This window comes from Convolutriloba macropyga, unplaced genomic scaffold (assembly GCF_964194025.1).
Source record: "Convolutriloba macropyga unplaced genomic scaffold, txConMacr16.3 SCAFFOLD_2462, whole genome shotgun sequence".
Classification (NCBI taxonomy): domain Eukaryota; kingdom Metazoa; phylum Xenacoelomorpha; order Acoela; family Convolutidae; genus Convolutriloba; species Convolutriloba macropyga.
Genome location: NW_027450472.1, coordinates 13,454 through 34,230, shown reverse-complemented (window position 1 = coordinate 34,230; position 20,777 = coordinate 13,454). Strand labels below are relative to the sequence as shown.

The window sequence follows — 20,777 nt, the reverse complement described above, 5'->3', positions numbered from 1 at the left end:
TGGGTTATGGGTGCAACGGTATGTGCAGGGCGTGTGGTGAAGTGGAGGGGTTGGTGATGTGGGCATGATGGATTACGTGGGGTGAGGAGGGGGCGTGAATGGGGGCCGTGGGGTCAAACTCTATGAACCGCCATTCACATCATGAATTTATGTCACAAAAGCACTTTCATTGAATCGCATAATTGAAGTCTAGTAAGCCGATAGGATCTAAGAGAACTTAATGCCGTTCAGTCGTCAGCTGTTTATCGCGTTTTTGAGGACGAAGAATTAAAAAGGTCAGACGAAAAGTCGTATTAAAAAGACCGCAGGATTATTACGATGGCTACAAACTTTGTTTGACAGTAATTAATTATAAGTCGATCACCAATTTTTGTCTGCCCAATTTAGTTTCTCGATAATTCTTACAGTAAACTCTATATGCATTCAATATTCAAGCGGGTTTAATCGTTTTTCAGCTGGAATCTTGGGAGGGAAAATGCCAATTCTAGAACTAACTAGGTTAATTTATCCAAAGTTGCATTTTTACACATTAGTGCAAATTGTTCGCAGGTTTACTCTAGATAAGTCGCATTAGAAAACTTAGCTGCAAAATTTTTAGACTGTAGATTTAAATGATAAACAGAGCCGACTAACGTCGGGCAAAATGCTCTCAAACGACCGGCGAGCAGTGGCCTTCGTAAGTAGCTAGTCACCGTTTAGTGAGTTTAGCTTTAGTTTAACTGAAGGGGCGTGCGGTGAGCGCAGTGGAAGGGATTGATACGGGGGCAACAGGTGGGGTTGTGGGATCAATTTCTAAGAACCGCCCTTCACAGCATAAGTATAAGTCTTCAAAACATTTTCTGTGAATAGCATACTTAGAGACTATTGAGCTGAAAGGCTCTTAGAGAACTTAAAGCCCACTGGAAGCTACCTCTTTAACCCGTTTCTGAGGAGGAAATGTCAAAAACGTCAGACAAAAAATCGGTAAAGCGAAAAATCGCATAGAAGGAGACCGACAGGACTAATATAATCGCTACAAACTTCTTTTGAGAGTATCTAAAGGAAACTTAAAAAGATTTAAAAAAATTAGAGAAAATTGCAGAGGTTTTTAAAAAATTGCCCAAATTCGTAATATTAAAATCTTGCAAAACCTTCCATTATTAAATTGCACAATTTCTCAAAAAAATACTTTACTTCGTAATGTTAAAATGTTGAAGCCATTCCACTACTATTAGAAGCAATGCAATAACCTACTATCAAACTTGAAATCTATGGCTGATTGAAAACTATCAAACTTGAAATCTATGGTTCCTTGAAATCTATGGCTGATAAAACTCAAAAAATCAAAAATCTTGAAAAAATTTGTGAAAATTTGTATAAATTTGCGTGTTTTAGCGAGCAGTAGCCTTCCACTTGGAGGCGGTGGGGGTGCGGATGGGGGCGGGTTACAGTGGGGTGGGGGCAAGAGCGTGGCGGGAGGGGGGAGGGTTGAATAGAGGGGAGGTGTCTACAGTGAGGGTTCTGCAACCTCTAAGAACCGGCCTTCACACCATAAGTATAAGTCTCCAAAACAGTTTGAGCTTAAACAGTGCTGAAAGGCTCTAAGAGCACTTAATGCTTGCTGAGCGCTACCTGTTCGTCGAGCGCTACCTGTTCGAGGACGAAAAGTCAATTGGGTCAGACGAAAAATCGGTCAACCGAAAAATTGCACAAAAGGACCAACAGGACTAATATAATTGCTTTGAGAGCAATTAACAACATACGTTAAAGCAGCATGCATATTATAGATCAGAGAATGATTTATATAATAATTTCTCTCAAGCACAGAGGCATGCTTGTGTGTTTGAGAAAAAATAGCAACGATAAAATTTTAAAATCTATAATAGAAAACCTAGAGGTTTGATAGGAATATCCATACGTGGCTAAAATCTTAGCTTTAATGTTTAGTATTTTGCGAACCAGGCTCAGTTTTTATAGACATTGCACGACTATTAGACCACTATTAAGATTGTGCCCTCTGATTAGACCCTCTGGTCCAGACTTTGACCTAGATTGTCCTAGATGGTCCTGTGTAAGAATATAGGTTGACTAACCTGTCAATATCGAATCTAGCGATGGCTTCGACCATAAGGAGTCCCATATCAATGGCTCGTGCAGCGTGGTCAGGCACTTCGTCTGGACACCCACATACGCAATAATAGCAGTCACCTACAAAAGAGTATTTTTTCTATTCTTCGCGAGCTAGTGTAGAGGGCATAAAATGTTTTCTCCCCATGACCTTTGAAACTCTTCTGTCCTCTATCTGCAGTGTGGCCCACTATAATGTCGGAGGCTACAATGTATCATACCGGGAGTTTTTTAACGATTCGTCTTACCTAACGTCGCCATTTTCTCGCAGCCAGTGAACTCACATAGATCATCAAATCTCCCAAACAAGTCACTTAGAAGTTCAACCAGTTGGGACGCAGACTTGCCACTGCTCATTCTGGTGAATCCCACGATGTCCGCGAAGATGATTGACACTTTGTCTTGAACTCGGATCCGATCTATTATCTTGTGCTGGTCCTCTGCAATTATGACAATTTTATCACTCACAAATAGACCAGCAAGACCGAAATAACTGATGCAAACTTTTTTAAAAGCCGTTAAAACTCCGGTACAAAACATAGAAATCAGCTAGGAGAGTATTTGTTTTATTTAAATACGACGACATCCGAACTTGATAACAGTCCTGGAAGAACTTCTCCAGACCTCGCACAAATACAGTTTCTTTTCATTTGGAACATATCAATGAAAAACTGGGTATAATTTTCAAAGTAATCAGAAACGTATTGGAAAGAAATCTCAAAGTTCTTAAAAAGCCAAAGTTAGTTAGTTAAACAAGATTAATAAAATTAATTAACGTTATGATATTTTTACCATTTCTCTGTGAAGAAATGCGAAATTAAGTCTCTTCAAATATGGTCCTTATGGAATTAAATGGACGTTTATGGACTTAAACCTTTCTAATTAAGAAAAAAAATATTTGATTCCGATGTATGCTGCGATCTAAAAAGTTGAGATATTTCTGTACATTTCGTGAATAGAAAAAATCTTCGGAGAAAAATACTACGACGTCATAAAACAATATTAGAAAGATATAGCAGTAGAAAAATTGGAGGAAGCCAGTAATTAAACTTTATTTTATAAATTTATTCAAGATTTTGACTCACAACAGAACAACTGATCCCTAGTGATTCTGGAATTTTTATCGTGTAAGATTGGATAAGATGCTGATCAAAAATCTTTATCGTGTAAGATCTTATCTGGTCTTACTCGATAAAAATTCTGCCCTACGTGAAGGTTAATCGTGTAAGATCTGATAAGACGTTTTAATGATTTCAAAATAACCTTATAACGTAGTAAGGTTTCAATGAAAGTAAAAATAAATCGGTCAACTAACCAATTTTGTAACAAAAAAGTTTGTTGACTCTATGTTGACGACAGTATTATTCTGAGTCTTAACTAGGTACTATGGCTAAACTTAGCAGTTCAAGATAGTTTTGGTCTTTGAAGAAAATTTTACAGCCTAGTTCTATAATTACTGCCTCAGAAGAAGCCCCTATTACTCGAATAAACCTTTTCACAATATCTATAAAACCCAAAAGGCAAAAGAATATAATTTTCTCTTAGTTGCTCTGACACTTAAGTGTTGCATGCTGTAGCTTTTCGGCCACTGCTTGCAAACAACCCCGAATGTCTTCAATATGAAGAAAATGTCACACTTAAAAAATTTTATCGTATAAGATCTGATAAAGTTTTATCAAAAAGATGAGTCATAGATAGCTTTCTCAAGGTTATCTTACATCCTAAACATTTTTTGTCAGGCAGAATTTTTATCGTGTAAGATCTTATAAGGCAGAAATTTAATCTTGTAAGTTCTGACAAAAGCAAACTTTTATCGTATACGATCTTATCAGACCTGATAAAAATTTTTTATCGTGTAAGACCTGATAAATTGTCTGACAAAATCTTAGTCAGGCGATGCATAATCTTATAAGTACTTTTGTAAGAAATTTTGAAAGAAATTTGTAACATCTTACACAATAAAAATTTTCAAATGTCTGGGGATGCATCTATCAGTTTCAAAGTACGGATATCTTTTTCATCAAGAAACCGGAGGAGGTAAACATTTGTATCTAGAGTTTGAAAATGAACAAACGAAATACTTCAGTCAGTGATTCCAAGCAGCAGTGTTTAGTGGAATTTTGTTCTATGAATTCTTCGGCAATTTAAATTGGTCCTTGGCTTCGAGTTCCAATCGTTTTTAGGCTTGAAAAACTATTTTTCACACTAAAAATGTAAATATTTCAAGACCAAGATTTTTTGTTAAAAAAGTTGTGTTTAATTAACGGGACAAAAGAAATCAATAAATGGAATTCTAAATTAAATTTGGAACTGAAAAGATACAAATTTTAGCTAGTATTTATAGTTCTTATCTATGCAAAAATTTACAGCAAAAATTCAAATTAGCTGAAAAATATTTTACTTGGCTCTAACTTGGATCTAACAGGGCCATATAAGATTTTCAACAATTTTAACAGGAAAAAAAATTCAAGTCCAGGACCCTGAACGTGATAAGATCTGAGTTCCAGGTCCGGGATGTGATTTTCGGTTCCTGTTAAAATTCTTAAGAAACATAAATGGCCTTGTTAGAACCGAACTCATCAGTCGGAGGTCAGTAGACGTTAGAAAAAAATTTTAATGTGTGGGAAAACTTAACTCCTGACATCTGATTGATTTTGTCAATAAAAATAAATCCTCAGTCATTTTTATAAAGGTTTCTGGCTAAAGGTTCTCCGAATCTCTTTTTTTCTATGTCTTATCGATTATCGGGAAGGCTTTGAATATTCAAGTTCTGGCTGCTCCGCAACCGATGATAATGCAGAACCTTCCTCTTGAAGGGAAGGTCCTTTATCTGTGTTCTGAACTTGCAATTCTGATTAAAATATGATCTCCTCCTCTGCTGGTTCAGTTTTCACTTTGTCTTTCTGTAGTCTGGCAAACTGGTTGTCGCACACATGAATAGTCCGAATTGAGTTTTCAGGCTTTATGAATGATGTTTTCAAGACCAATCTGATAATAAAAGTCATAGGGACTGTCTTTGTATTCGCTTTGGCCTTGGATATAATGGGCCTTGAATTGAAGGGAAACTCTCAATTTGACACTTTGATATCGAGACTCCAAACATGAAGTGCCCACTCCACTGTTTGAATAGCTCTTTCAGATAGTCCTTTAGATCTGGGGTGAGATACAGGTGTAACTTAAATTTCAATTAACCGAAACGTTGTGACCCGTGTTTGCGACCTAGGCAATGTTGTCCAGACCAGGATGTGTCAGAAGAATTCGCTAAGATGAATATTAAATTAAAATTGGTAATGAAAATGTACAAAAACAGCTTATGTTCCTAGTACTTATCTATGCAAAAATATACAGAAAAAAAATAGATTATCTAAAAGTTTTTCTGCATGGTTGATTTACGATAAGATCTTAGTTCCAAATCCTGGAAGTGATTTTCTATTTTTGTTTAAATTCATGGGAATCATATTTTGCTCTATTGCATTGGTCTATCAGTTGGCGGTCAGTGAATATTGGAGTTAGGTTTCTTTCGGTGGAGGAATTTAACTTCTGACGTCTGATTTTTAGGTCAAAAAGATAATGATAGCGCCAAGACATAATTAAGAGCAAATTTGTGTTGGTGGTCATTACCTGTTAATGCATTAATAGAGGTCATCCAGTTAACGGTTTTTTGAAACTTTAAACATACCCGGCAGATTGCCGGAAAATAGCCGCCGTTGATTCCAATAAGCATGATTGGGATTGAACGAATAGAATATATTGAAAAAAAAGAGTTTTGTACAAAAATAATTTTTAAGTCCGATTTATTTTGATGGCATATCGTAGTTGAACATACTTCTGTTTCTTAGAGAGAGGCTACAGTGGCTACTATCAACACCAATAAGCATTAGAGGTGGTAACTAAGACTTATAGGAACGACGTTCAAATAGCGGGCATCTAAAATTGGGCTTTATGGGTTTATCCCGTTTCTATTTCTGACTTCAATTTTTAATATCAACTCTGTTCATTTTGAATTGTTTTGCTTAGCAACTGATGTTCACATTCACTTTTAGCAGAATGAGAGAAGAGAGAAACTAGCCAAGAGAAGTCAAGAAGATTTCACGCAAAATGTCGAAAAAGCGGCAAAATGGTAAAGCGAAAAAAAGTTTGACGAAGTAAAAAACATAGCAGGACAAGTCCTGAAATACAATCCAAGTAATTGAATGAAAGACAGACCTAATGAACCTGACCAGCAGATCAATCCCAGCCAACAAGACAAAATCTCAAAAGTTGAGAAACTAAAAGAATCAAACAAACTAACTAAAAGGACGATCATTGCTAAAACCCTTGCAGCTTTTAACTTGACGGCCATATATGACTCATTTCAAAATACGCATTAATTTAAGCAAAAACCTTGAAAGAGATGAATCTGCCACTAAAAGTAGATAAACTGGATAAATATGACAAATGCATCAAGAAACTGAGAAGAGAAAATTCAACAAAAATTTCCAAAAATAGGGCTATTAAAAAGGTCAAAACATTTTTTTGACTCTGGAGTTCTGTTTTGTAAACCATCTACAACTTTTAAAAAGCTTCCTTGGCCAGTAAAGATAGTTAAAATCAGAGAATGACAAAAAAATCGAAAAATTTGAAAACAATAGAAAATTTTAAATTGCAAGCTTTATTTGAAAAATTCTCTACAATTGCAAAACTAAGAAATTGGAAACTATTTTATTGCCTCCAGAAACTATGTAGTAAAATACTAGCAAACCCTATAGGAGGTTCCCTGGCCACTGAATAAAAATTTCAAAAATTTAAAGAAAAGAATTGCAACTTTATCAAAAAATTGATAAAAGATATTAAAATGTTGAATACCATTCTATGGCCAAAAAATAATTTTAGTAAACTGTTAGTAGACTCTAAATGCGGCTTCTTGCCCCCTGAGGTTGGAAAACTTGAATAATGACAATAAATGTCAGAAAATTTGAAAAAAAACTAGTTTGATTTAAAAAAATTGGTAAAATTCATGAACTTAAAATGTTTAAAACCACTTCATTACCACTAGAAACTATGCAATAACCTATTATTAAACCATAGAGGAACTTTTTTGACATCAAAGTCTGAAACAACTCAAAAAATGACAAAAATTTTCAAACAATTTGAAAAAATTAGTATAAATTACCGTGTTTATGTTTAGAGTAGCAAAAGATATAGCGCTTTAAGTGGCCGTAAAAAGCAATTACGTCTTGCAAAGGACCTTTATCAACTCTAATAAACCTCAATTTCAGACTGGTCTAACAAAAAATCCAAAAAATGACGAAAAAGTGTTAAAAATTTCATTATTTTAGTCTCAAAAACTACCAAAAATGACCTTTTAACCTTGAATTACGGCCTTCCCAGTAGCTTCACCACTCTGAGTACTTGAGTGACTACTAAACGCGGGCCTCTAATGAAACTTGATGCCCGCTGAGCTTTACCTGTTTATCCCGTCTTGAAAGCTCAAAGTCATGAAAACAGGTGTGAAAACATCTTACAAAAATAAAAAAAACGTAGCAGGACAAGTCCTGACGTACAATTCAAAGAATTTTCATTGACCTATCAAACAAATAGACCTAGAACGGACAATGAGTGAATTGGGAAAACCATTTCTAAAAAAAATCAGGTGAAAAAACAAAAAAAAACAGAAAATCAATGTCAAAATGCTGCTAGGGAGAACAAAAAACCACTAGTGAGATATGTAATTTTGATTCTAACAAAAAACTAGGTCCAGAATGAATTGTGAATGGATTGGGAAAACTATTTAGAAAAAAATCCGATCCAAAAAATTGAAAAAACAGTAAAAATCAGAGTGAAATTGCCGCATGTGAACAAAAAACCACTACCGATAAACCGAATTTTTGTTCAAACACCGTTTTCTCACTCTACTTTAAAATTAGAGCGAAAAAAATTCACGCCCCAAAACCACTCGCTTTTTCGCTCCATTTCCTGTTTCGGCGTGACCAAAATCACCACTCCAATTTGACTTCAAAAATCATGAAAATGTGTGAACAGATCTTAAAAAAAAACATAGCCGGAAGAATTCCGGAAGCGACTCGAAGCCGCAAAACCTCACAAACAAAACCCTATTGCAGCTGAAGCAATTACCATTTGAATTCGACCATTAACTCATTACCTCCCCTAGTCTGATCTAAAAATTGGTGAAACTTAAACCACTGTCACCAAGAAAAAAATGCAGCAAAATTTTATATTGTTGAAAATGTTTGATAACGTTAAAAAATCCGAAATAGATAAGCAGGTCAAAATACTGATGGCCTAAAACAGCTGAAAGGGCTATCAATTGCCCTCAAATAATTCATGATTCTGATCTCAAAAAGATCAGAAAAGCAAACGGCAGATAACAATCTTAGAAACTAAGTTAAATCTATTTTTTTAAAAAAAGAATACTCAAATTTAAGAATCAGAAAACCACTATAAATACAGTTCTAATCACTGCAATTAAAACAAAGAACGGCACATACTTTTCCCTTGTTCTGCATATGCTAGAGAACATGATTTAAAACTAATTCAAAAATTAAAATAGTCATAGAAAAGACAAGCAGCAGAAAAATGTTCAAAGGCAAAAAATCGTTTAAATTAACACCAAGGCCGGAAGGAAGTTGCAGTAGATAGTATTAAGTAGAGCTTTTGGAAAAAGCTGGCTAGCAAACTCTCAGTACTGCCTTGTGTTAAATGAAATCAATTGCAAACAAAGAAATGACGAAAATCTAAGAAAATGCTGAAATCATTCAATTTTTTAACAACTGAAACAACCAAAAATAAATGTGCCATAAAGAGCTGCCAGGACAAAACTAAAATGATACTAACTAGAATGATAAGAACATGGACACAATATGAGGAACACCGTAATAAAAACACATTCTTGATTTTTGAAAGTCAAAAATAAAAAAAACAAAATTCAAGAAAAACGAATACATTTCATTGTTCAGCATTAGAGACATAGAAAAGATAACTAGTCGTCCAATATAAAGATCTATCCTCCTGAAGTGAACAAAAAAATCAGAAAAACCAGATATCAAACATACGAAACATTAAATATTTTACAGAAAATGTCAAAAAACTTTTAATACTGCTTTCATGAAAAATGGAAGCTGAAAAAATCAATATACCAAAAAGAATATGGGCACAATGTAAGGAACACCGTAACAAAAAGGCATTCTTGTTTTTTAAAAAGTTAAAAATCAAATTAAAAAATCAAGAAAAACAAATACAGTTCACTGCTCAACATTCGAGACCTAGAAAATTTAACTATTCATCCGATACAAAAATCTATCCTCCTGAAGAGAACAAAAAAATAGGAAAAAGCAGAACTCAAAAATATAAAACATTGAAACATTTTGCAAAAAAAAAAATTATCAAAAAACTTTTAAGACTGCATTTACGAAAAAGCTTCAACTGTTTTTCAAAAAATGAACTCCAAAAAATGACTGAATTTTTATTAAAACGCAATTAAGGTCCCTCATGTTGCACAAAAAGACTATTTCTAGTAATTACAATCAAAATACAAACAAAAAACTGACAAAAATCGGGAAAAAAACTACCAAAATCGGATTAGCATATGTACAATTTTATAAAACAAAAATACACCGAGGTAGAGAGAGGCGTTAGGTATATGAATTATCAAAGGGACGTTGCCAAATGAACTGATTTTTGACAAAAAGACGGTTAAAAGATCTAAGAATGAAGGAATTAATAGAAAAAAAGTCAAAAATTAACTAAAAAATAAAAAAATATGTGCCAATTTTCAAATTGAAACCCATATTCAGGCTCTGCAAAACACTGTGGCATCAATCTCCGATGTTGGCATTTCAATATAGTATCGAATAAAAATTATTTCTACAAAAAACTAAATTACAAGCAAAAAAAATTGGCCACTTAGACGAAAAAACGGCTAAAAACGGTTATCTATATATGCCATTCAGTCAAAAACTACTTTTCAAAGTCAAAAAGTCTTTCACTAACTGCAGCGCATGATCAAAAAACTTCTCTCGCTTAGCGAAAATTTGTTCACCAAGACAGCTTTTCTCACTTTCGCTTTTAGGTCAAAATGCCGCGTGAACAAATCTACTTCCTGTAAAAAAAAACATAGCCGGAAGAATTCCGGAAGCGACTCGAAGCACCAAAACTTCACAAAAAGCTGAAGCCATTACCTTTTGTATTAAACCATTAACTCATTACCTCCGCGGGTCTGATCTAAAAATCGGTGAAATTTCAACCACTGTCACCAAGAGAAAGAAAATGCAGCAAAATTTTATTATTGAAAACGTTTGGTAACGTTAAAAAAATCTGAAATATTTAGGATGGTCAAAAAACTGATAGCCTGACAAAACTGACAGGGCCATCAATTGCCCTCAGATAATTAATGATTCTAATCTCAAAAAGATCGCGAAAGCAAACGGCAGATAAAAACTTTTCAAAAAAGAAAGGAAAGTCAAAATTATTCAAAAAAGAGTGCTCAAAGAATCAGAGAACCACTACAATTAGATTTCTAATCACGGCAATTAGGACAAAAATAATACATGATTCTTCCTTGTTGTATATATGCTAGACAACAAGATTTCATACTAACTCAAAAATTAAATTAATCATAGAAAAACAAAAGCAACAGAATAATATTCAAAGGCAAACAATCGTCTAAATACAATACCCAGCCCGGAAAAAAATTGCAAGGAATTGTAATAAGTCGAAATGTTGGAAAAGACTTTCTAGCAAACTCCCAGTACTGCCTTATTTTGAATTAAAACAATTGCAAACCGAAGAAACCAAGATCTAAGAAAAAGCTGAATTCATTCAATGTTTTAACAACTGAAAAAATCAATATAACAAAAACAAAAGTAGGTGCCAGGACAAAACTAGAATGATACAAACGAGAATGTGAAGAATATGGACACAATGTTAGGAACACCGTAACAAAAAGACCAATTCTTGAATTTTGAAAGTTAAAAATCAAATTTAAAAAAATCAAGAAAAACGAGTACATTTCATTGATCAGCATTCGAGACATAGAAAAGTCAACGAGTCATTCGAGACAAAAATCCAGCTTGCTGAACAGAATAAAACAAGTAAAAGCAGAATTCAGATATACGAAACAATGAAACATTATGCAAAAAAGTGGTTAAAAAATATTTAAGACTGCATTTATGAAAAAAAATTATCTGTTTTTTCAAAAACTTAACACCAAAAAATGATTGAATTTTTATTGAAACGAAATTAAAGTCCCTCATCTTCCCCAAAATACTATTTCTAGTAATTAAAAGCAAAATACAAACAAAAAACTGAAAAAAAAATTGCAAAAAACAACGAAAATCGGATTAGCAAATGTACAATTTTATGAAACAAAATTACATCGAGGTAGAAAGGGGCATTGAGTACATGAATTATCAAAGGGAAGTTGCCATATTAACTGATTTTTGACAAAAAAACGGCTAAAAGATCCAAAAATGAAGAAATTAATAGAAAAAAAGCCAAAAATTAACTAAAAAATCAAGAAATATGTGCCAATTTCGCATTTGAAACGCAATTTCAGGCTATGCAAAATACTGTGCTTACAATTTCCCGGGTTTACATGCTACAAAAAACCAAATTACAAGCAAAAAAACTAGGCCACTTAGACGAAAAAACGGCTAAAAACGGTTATCTATATGTGCCATTCAGTCAAAAACTACTTTTCAATGTCAAAAAGTCATTCACTAAACGCAGCGCATGATCAAAAAACTTCTCTCGCTCAGAAAAAATTAGTTCACACTGCAATTTTACTCGCTTTCGCTTTTAGGTCAAAACATCGTCTGAACGAATAGTACTTCCGGTAAAAAAAAAACCTTAAGAAAACCAATACTCCTCTTCGAGTCGTAAAAACCGAGAGAAAACCAATACTCCTCTTCGAGTCGTAAAAAGACAGCGCCCCAATACAATTCAAATTCTTTGAATTGTAAAAATTCTTTGAATTGTAAAAAGACAGAGCACCAATACAATCCAATTCTTGGATTGTAAAAAAAATACAAGCGCAATAATAGCCGGCTGAGAAGATGAGGGCGGCTATTAATAAATATTAACTTCTACTTTTCTCGATGTTCTTGATGATTCAATAAAGTTACTACTTCGGTTATATGTTGGTTTCTGTCGATTGATTTGGATGCCAAAGAGCCAAGCATGAAAAGTATGCAAAATGTGTTTTGGGAAAACTAGTTTATGGTGTTCAAATAATTTATCGGATTTTACCAAAAATTATGTATTTGCAGCTATTGACAAAGGCAGTAGGAATTAAGGATCGTAGTGGAAAAATCATTTCGCTTTTAAAACTAAATAATACTTTGTGTATGTTCTTTCTCCTTGTTAAAATTTCGATATTCTCTTCTTGTTGTATGTATTCACCGTGTCTGATTCAAGTTCTTTTACAAAACCTTTTACATAAAAAAGACTATCCATTTTCCCATTTTCGTCCTTTTAAGGAAAGCAAAAGCAAATAAGCAACACTTAGCATTCAGTTCTCAATCACATATAATAACCTAAGGAATGAGTCGGCTCTCAGCGTTTTTGAGATTTCAACCAAGTGTTTTCTTGTTTGAATCAATTTTTGTCCCCAAAATTGTTGACTTTTCACTCACTGTTGTAATTCTGTTTTTCCATTTACGACAACGGAGAGCTCCATTTACCGAAAATTTTCATTCATTTATCACCGTAAAGATAATCTTGCGTCCATTCAATGTTATTCTAATATTTAGACAATTGAGTTCGTCAATAAATGTATCCTTGAAATGACGCCTATTTTTTCCGTAAAAAAATCCTACAAAAATTGGAGGTTGGAATATTTGATTCCAGCAACCATCTTCAATAGTCAGAGTCTCATGAGTGTTCTTGATAATTTCAGCTGCTATTGGTATAGTTCAGCTTTAACTTAAATTTATTTGACTTGCCTTAACTTGCCTTCAAATGTCACCCAAAATTTTCATAAACGCAATTTAATGTTACCATAATTCTTCTTTTCACTTATTTTAATTTTTCATTAGATTACCCTAACTCTGTATCTAACTATTGAAGCACTTTAATTTCAATTTTTTTAAGCTCAAGAGTTATGTTATAAGTTATGGTACATCAAAAAAAATGTTGAAGTGAATTTAAAGTTAAAGGTACGGTAGCGAACCCCTGATATAGTTTAAGGTACATTTCAGGAAATTTAGTAGTGCAAAAAACTTTTAACGTTTTGGTTAGCTTAAGGTGGTTCTTTACCCTAAACATAACGCGGCCGCCATCTGTTTTGTAATGTTACTGTACTCAATAAAAATACTCGAATTTACTGTGAAGCTAAACCCGTACCTAATGTTCAGTGACAATCAGTGCTGATTCAGAGCAATTTCTGAGAAATTTTAAGTTTTAGTACTGATTCGAGAATGATATCAGAACCAGCTCTGAAGTGATTTCTGAATTTCTCTGAATCAGAGCAGAAATCAGAGAAAGTATTCTGTATTCTTCTGAATCAGATGATAATTCAGAATGAATCACTTATTTAGCTCTGAATCAGACAATATCAGAGCAAAGTGTTACCTGAAATAGACTCTGACTCAATATTGAATTCAGCTGAGATCTAGGTACGAGAATATTATAAATTTAGTTCTAGTTCATAATGACTACCTTGTACTTAACGCCTATTTTTTCTGAGAAAACTTAATACCTGGACGATATATAATCTTGAACTTTCTCACTTTGAACTTTTTTCATTAGTATTTTTTCAAATAGGTAGGCATCAATAGGCAACGTTTTGCAGTTCCTTCAAAGTTGATTTTTAATCATAATGCTCAGTAAAAAATCTGTAAAACTTTAATACTGCTCAGAGAAAATTCAGCCAATAAGTCATAAAAATTTCATTCTTAGTTTTTTCATACTGTGAAGAAATAACGCAGAAAAACTCTCTGATTTTTACCATGATCAGTCCAAAAATTGACATGATCAGAATATTTGGCAGAAAAAAATACAGAATTGAAGTTGTCTGCGAGGTTCTTCCGGGTCTTAAGTTTGTTTCTCAGAAAAAAACTTAAGAGTTAAGTACAAGGTGGTCATTTTGAACTAAATTTATGCTGTTCTCGTACCTAGCTCTCAGCTGAATTCAGTACTGAGTAAGAGTCTAATTCAGGTCACATTTTTCACTGAATTTGTCTGATTCAGAGCTAATTAAGTGATTCATTCTGAATTATCATCTGATTCAGAAGAATACAGAATACTTTCCCTGAATTTTGCTCTGATTCAGATAAATTCTGAAGTCACTTCAGAGTTGGTTCTGGCATTAGTTCGGCCCTAAATCAGGAAAATTTACTTCAGTTGTTTCTAGTAGCTATTAGGAAAGGTTTCTAGTAGCTATTATTATTACCTGGTCGAGACTGGACTTGCTTTATGACATCGAGGGCCAGACTTTTAGGCATTGTTGTTTTCAGCAAGTCCTCAAATTTCCCTTTCTCTTTCTCCAACTGTCTCAATGAGAGAAGTTGGTGACCTTCACGAAGGAAGAGAGATCGTTTTCTGGCGTTGATATAGTCAGACAGGTACCAGAATAGGAAGTTGATTGCAATGTAGACTCCAATTAGACAAACTAAGTCATCTTCTGAAAAACGTTTAGCAGCCATGAAAAATGTTTTGCAAAATTGCCTGTTAGGATAGAACTAAGAGACAAATGACATAATTACATTAATTTGCAACAAAAGTCGATACGATGAAATTTTGTAAGAAATGCGGTGAAATTCGGCGAATTATTTTTTTCCACCGCATTCACCGCATTCACCGCATTTCGTACAAAAAATTACCCAAAAACCTTGACACGGGCGTGACTTTAATTGATTATTTTACATCGCTTCAGTATTCGATTCTTTCGCTGTGCAAATTTAAAATTTTCTTAGAAATTTTGTTTTAATCCCAAAATTCTTTACCAGAGTATTAATTATCCCTAGTTTTTAATGTTAATTGTACATATTTTACAAAAAATTAAAATCGGGTGAAACTCATTGGGGGTGAGAAGGTGGTACACAGAAGTGACTACATCTTTCTCAGATCACTTTCCAATAATTTTCCAAGTTCCACTCATCAATAATTACAGAACGCATCTCTACTTACTCGAAATCATCTTTCAGTATTCAAGCGTTTAATCAAGAGCTTTTTTCGCTGTACGAACTTCTAACTTTCCAAATTAAAGCCTCTGATTTCTTTTCATTATGGTACTATGAGCTGAAAAAAGCGTTCTCGGTTTCGATAGCTAAGAAACGCCGAAAGCGTGTATCAGCTCCCTTTTTCTACTCTTCGCAAACCATGCATTTGTTAAATAAAAGCGAGACGATCAAGAGAAGGCTGGAAAAAGATTGGACACTATCGGACTCATTGAAAATGAGGGAAAGTCAGAAAGAGCTTTCAGAGTCAATTGAACTTGACACGAGTCTTCTTATTGAGAAATGTAATTTGACGAGCAGGAATGACTGTTTCAAGCTACTCAGGACTCTCAAAGAGACTAGCGCTTTTCCGCCTGTGATGAATTACGACGGTGTCAGTTTTTCAACTGACGATAAAAAGGCAAATGCATTCAATGATTTTTTCAGCTCTGTCTATAGTTGTAAAATTCACGAAAATGTTCCAATAGCTTTAGATTCGAGTATTAAATTACAAGATGTTACGTTTGGAGTTCTGGAAATTGAAAAAATATTGAGCAAATGTGATGACAGTTCTTCCATGGGCTCAGATCAAGTACCATCTTTCTTGCTTCGTGATGGCTGTCAAGTTTTAGCCCCAGCAGTTATGGCATTATTTCAAGTTATTCAAAAGTCCTCGCATTGGCCTAAGGAATGTAAAACCTCATATATCACACCACTACACAAAAATGGTTCAACAAGTGACGTTAAAAACTATCGTCCGATCAGCTTGCTTCCAAAACTTTCTATTGTTTTTGAAAAAATGTTGTTCAATTTTTTGTATCCACTAGTTAGGCCGCTAGTCACAAACGCTCAGCACGGTTTTATGAAGAGACGCAGCACAACTACTCAACTTATTTCATAATTTGATGTTCTTTACAACAATCTTGACAAAAATTTTCCTTGTGCTAGCGTCTATTTTGATATCAAAAAGGCTTTTGATTCCGTTCCGCATCATAATTTACTAAGAAAACTGGCAGCATTTGGGTTTGACGACGCTTTTCTTCATCTTTTTTTGGATTATCTCGAAGATCGACACCAAATTGTCCGTATAGGATCTTGTTTTTCTAGGCCCTCCGTTGTAACATCTGGTGTCCCAAAAGGAAGTGTCCTTGGACCACTTCTGTTTATCTTGTACATGAACGATCTTGTTGACCATGTGCAAAACTCCCATGTTTACTTATATGCCGACGACCTAAAGCTGCTATGCGTTGATTGTTTCGAAGGTCTGCAATGTGACATCAATGGTATTTATGAATGGTCACGCAAAAATCAACTTGAATTTCATCCAGAAAAGTGTAAAGCGATGAACTTTAAATGCAGCCAGTCTCCCTTATTTCTAGGAGAAGCGGAAATTCTTTTCACTAGAGAGATTATGGATTTGGGAATGCTAGTTACTGAAGATCTCTGTTGGACAACACATGTTAAGACGAAACTTGCGAAATGTAATAAAATTTTTAATTTTTTGAAAAGAAGCATACCGTTTCAAGTTTCTATTCTCCGTAAGAAAACGTTGTACCAAACGATGATTCTATCTGTGCTACTTTACTGCTCCCAAGCTTGGTGTATTACAACTGGTATTTTGAAAGTGTTAGAAAAGTTTCAGCGCAAAGTGTTGCGCTGGGTTTTTAGGTCTGAGGATTACAACGAGACACTTTCAAAACTAAATTTGTATCCAATTTGCTATCAAATTGCGCGAGCTGACCTTATTCTACTCTGGAAAACTTGGCATGGAACAATGGAGAGTGACTTAAAGCTGCATGTCAATAGTACGACACTCAGCTCCCGAGGATCAGTCAAAACCTTTTTTGAACAACCGTTGAACAAAAAATTCAAAACTGACAACTGTTTTCTTAGTCGAACTATCCACTCCGCCAATTACTTAATTTCTATCAACGTCATTGACTTTAGGTCATCTTTCAATGTTTTTTGTAAGAATTTAGATAATTTTCTCATAGCCAAAACACTTTCTTTTAATTACTTTCGGCCATGTACATATTTTCTTAAATGTCGCTGTGTGGACTGCAGATCTTAATTTGCTACTGTGCTTTGTTAATTTGTACTGTCATGTCTTTCTTTTACTATGTATTCCTCTTGTTGGAATTTAAGTCTTTTACTACTACTACTACTACTACATCAAAATCCTGTCAAGGTACGAAATAGAGATTCGGATTAGCTCGAATCATTTCTTATCAGCTATGCTGCTACGATCTTGGGGAATTCGGATAAACTGTATTGATTGAAAGAATTAAATCAAATGCCTAAAAAGCATGATCTGGAACATTCGTTCCTTTCAAGCTGTTTACCAGTAACACACGTTTAGTTATTTACAGTTGCGCAGAAGCAAAAACTCACAGATTGTTGATTTGACAAATACAAATGATGACTCTCATGAAAGAGTTCTAGAATGGAGAAGCTTCCTTCTGCTTCCAACAACGTTACGACGGAGCCTTTAAAGTGATATCTCATTAAGTAGCCGAATTTGGACTGATTTAACAAGTACACAATGGAAAGCATGTTATATATTAAACGTAAAAAACTTATAAAAAATAATTGATTAGCTGGCCAATTGCTAGAGTAACTACCGGTGAACGGTTGGTCTCGACCAAGGAGACAGATTGAGCTTGCGGCGGCCAGCTTTAGGGGTATATATTAGAGGGGGCGGGGTGTTGCAGCATGCAGCATCGCGAGGATGTAGCGAAGTAGATGGCTTTAGGAGAGGGATTGGTCGAGCGTACTGGTTTAAGGTTGGAATGAGACAGAAGGGGGAGGGTGAATGAAAAAGGAAGGATCGAGTGGTGGTCAGAAAAGCAGGAGAGGAATGGTGCAAGGGGGAGATACGGGATCCAAATAGCCAAAGGATTGCCGTTACATAATGATTTTGTGTCTTCTCAGCATCTGCTGTGAAAAATACACATTGAGACTAGTACAGCTCTAAGAGTGCACTTCAGCAACTTAGTGCACTCCGAACATACTTGTTTTTTTTTACCCTTTTTGAGGACCAAATTTAAAAAGCGTCTGATAAAAAAATTGATTAAGTTAAAATTGCATTGAAAAAGACCAGAGGATCATTATTGATGCAATAAAATTGGCTCGAGAGCAATAAATAAAATAATAACACTTGAACATTGTTCTGAAAATCTCCTTATAGCATGAACTCATTAAACGTTTATGAGAAAAAAAGATATTTCACAAGTATATGAGTTGGCCAGTGTCCAGAAAAACAAAATTCAATAAAATTAGCGTTTTGTAGAATCGAGTGAGAAAACTTTGTTCCCAGTCTTCAGAAATAATATGCAATTTTCAACAATGCAATATAATGGCGCAAACACAAGATATAAGTATCTTGAATTGTGAAATTTTTTTGGTCACGAGTATTTTTGGATAAAGTTCTGGTGCCTAATCTTTATTTGTAATTACTTGAGAGCCAATTCAAAGCTTTACTTGCTCTTGTGAATATTGATATGTGTGATCTCCAAACTGCTAATTGTCCTATTAATCCAAAATTAGTATCAACAAGAAACATTCTAAAATAATAAACCAATAGGGTTTTCCTTCATTTCAGTTTAATTAACACTATATTAGTTATTTGGAAAGAGTTAATTATAGTGTAGAATTAAATTGTTTATGGCGTGGAAAACAATGACAAAAGTTTTTCCAAAATTTTCATTCTAGTCCCAAAATCAATCTTTGTAGAAAGTGAGTGTACATACATCTAATTTTTAAACAAGTTTGAAATAATTTAGCAAAGTGTGTCTTGTTTCCTCACACAATTATATCTCTAATCTAAAAACATGGGTTGTCAAAATGACCGAAAAAATCAGATTTGTATATCTGATCCTTCGGACAGTGGCAACTCATGGAAATATGCTGCAAACTGCCGATGAACCAAATACGTTTTATAAGTGTCTGAGCCGGATTATTGAATAACTAATTTTGAGGTTTATTGAAGAAAATTAATCATTTTCATTGCTTTTCTTACTGTCTTTTGCCAGCAGCCCAATTCAATTTGTTTGTTAAAAAATTGAGTCCAGAATGAACAAAGTAGATCCGAAAATTGATCTGAGTGCAGCTAGTGTTGATATAATTTTTTTCTTGGTGGTCTTCACTGAAAAAGAAATTAACTCAAAATGTTTCAGTTATTACCATTCAAAGTTCCACTTTGGTGATAGGGTTGTTGCCGAATTCCACTTTTTGCATTATAGAACCATATTTTTAATACACAAAGTTCGTTTACTATGACATTGTTACTTCATCGTTTTTGTTCATAACTTGTGAAACTGTTGTGAATGCTAAAAGTATAAGGCAGATTAACTGACTTTTCTCCGCTTAGTTTTATTTGAAATTGAATATTTTTCAACCTGTTATACGTTAGTTTAGTAGATAGAAGTGTAATAGTGTGGCGAATACACTATCCCAAAAATATATTGGAATCGCGAAGCGAATACGGAATTTAGTGAGCGTAGCTAAAATTACTTAGTGGAATTGCGGAGCAAATCCAAGCTAGACTTTGACGAGCGTAAAGTAGAAGCGTTTACTGAGCAACTTGAATTCAGATTGATAAACGAGATTATGATTACTTATAATAAAATATTATGAACAATGTATGAAATAATTTAGTAGACTAGCGGGAATATATTTATACGTGAATAATAAAATGTCATAACCTTAGTTATGATATAAAAAGTCATAACCTTAGTTATGTCATAACCTTAGTTAAGTCATAACCTTAGGTAATCATATGTATCACATTTCCCCCGAGACAAAAATTGGAATTTTTAAAATTAAACAACATTTTAAAATTAAACAACATCAAGAATGAAGGGTTAAAACATAACTCAAAATAAGTTGGAGGTACGTCGCAAATGCTCAATTTAACTGACAATAAGAGTGAACTTGTGAATATGCAAACAATATGTAAAGAATTATTGAACTGAGAAATAAGAGTGACCATTACAGCATATTGAATTGGAAAATTCCAATAAAGTTGGATTTGCAGGGCAAATACAATGAGGAAAGAGAATGTGTTAATAGGCAAGTTGAGAAGCATAAACTAAATTGCACATACGAATATGATTGGATTCGCAGAGCGAGTACATGAATTAAATTAACATTAGAAGAGAACAACAAATTGAATGAGTGAAATTGAAAATTGGAATTACAGAGCAAATATATAATTGAATAACAAAATTGTAGTTTGTTTCAGTTTTCAAAGTTTGAATGTTTTCATTATATTTCATTTTCTGCATCCCACACCAACATTTCCCGTTATTGCTCATACTCAAAATATCTAATTCTGGGGTCCGATGGTGAAACTTGCCCCAATTGTAAGTCAGGTCGAGGTGGTGACGGGATTCTTGATTGTTCGGCGTTTTGAATAAGGGCTACTACCGAATCTTCTTGTTTTGAGGCTTTCTTGTCTTTTTTATGTTTTCGCTTCTTTGATTTAGCTGAACTTGATGAGGCCAGGGAACCTGTTGG

General features: G+C 34.1%; 1 protein-coding gene across 1 annotated transcript in view; it reads right to left on the bottom strand.

Moving 5' to 3' along the window:
- Window positions 1-2,072: 2,072 nt before the first annotated feature.
- The window catches only part of LOC142355926 (adenylate cyclase type 9-like), a gene marked incomplete at both ends in the record, with an annotated part of 30,691 nt that continues 11,986 nt past the window's right edge, over window positions 2,073-20,777 (bottom strand). Inside the window, 3 exons of the mRNA XM_075407938.1 lie at window positions 2,073-2,187; window positions 2,355-2,546; window positions 14,495-14,725. Of these exons, the coding sequence (XP_075264053.1) occupies window positions 2,073-2,187; window positions 2,355-2,546; window positions 14,495-14,725 (538 nt within the window). The remainder of the gene's footprint in view (window positions 2,188-2,354; window positions 2,547-14,494; window positions 14,726-20,777) is intronic.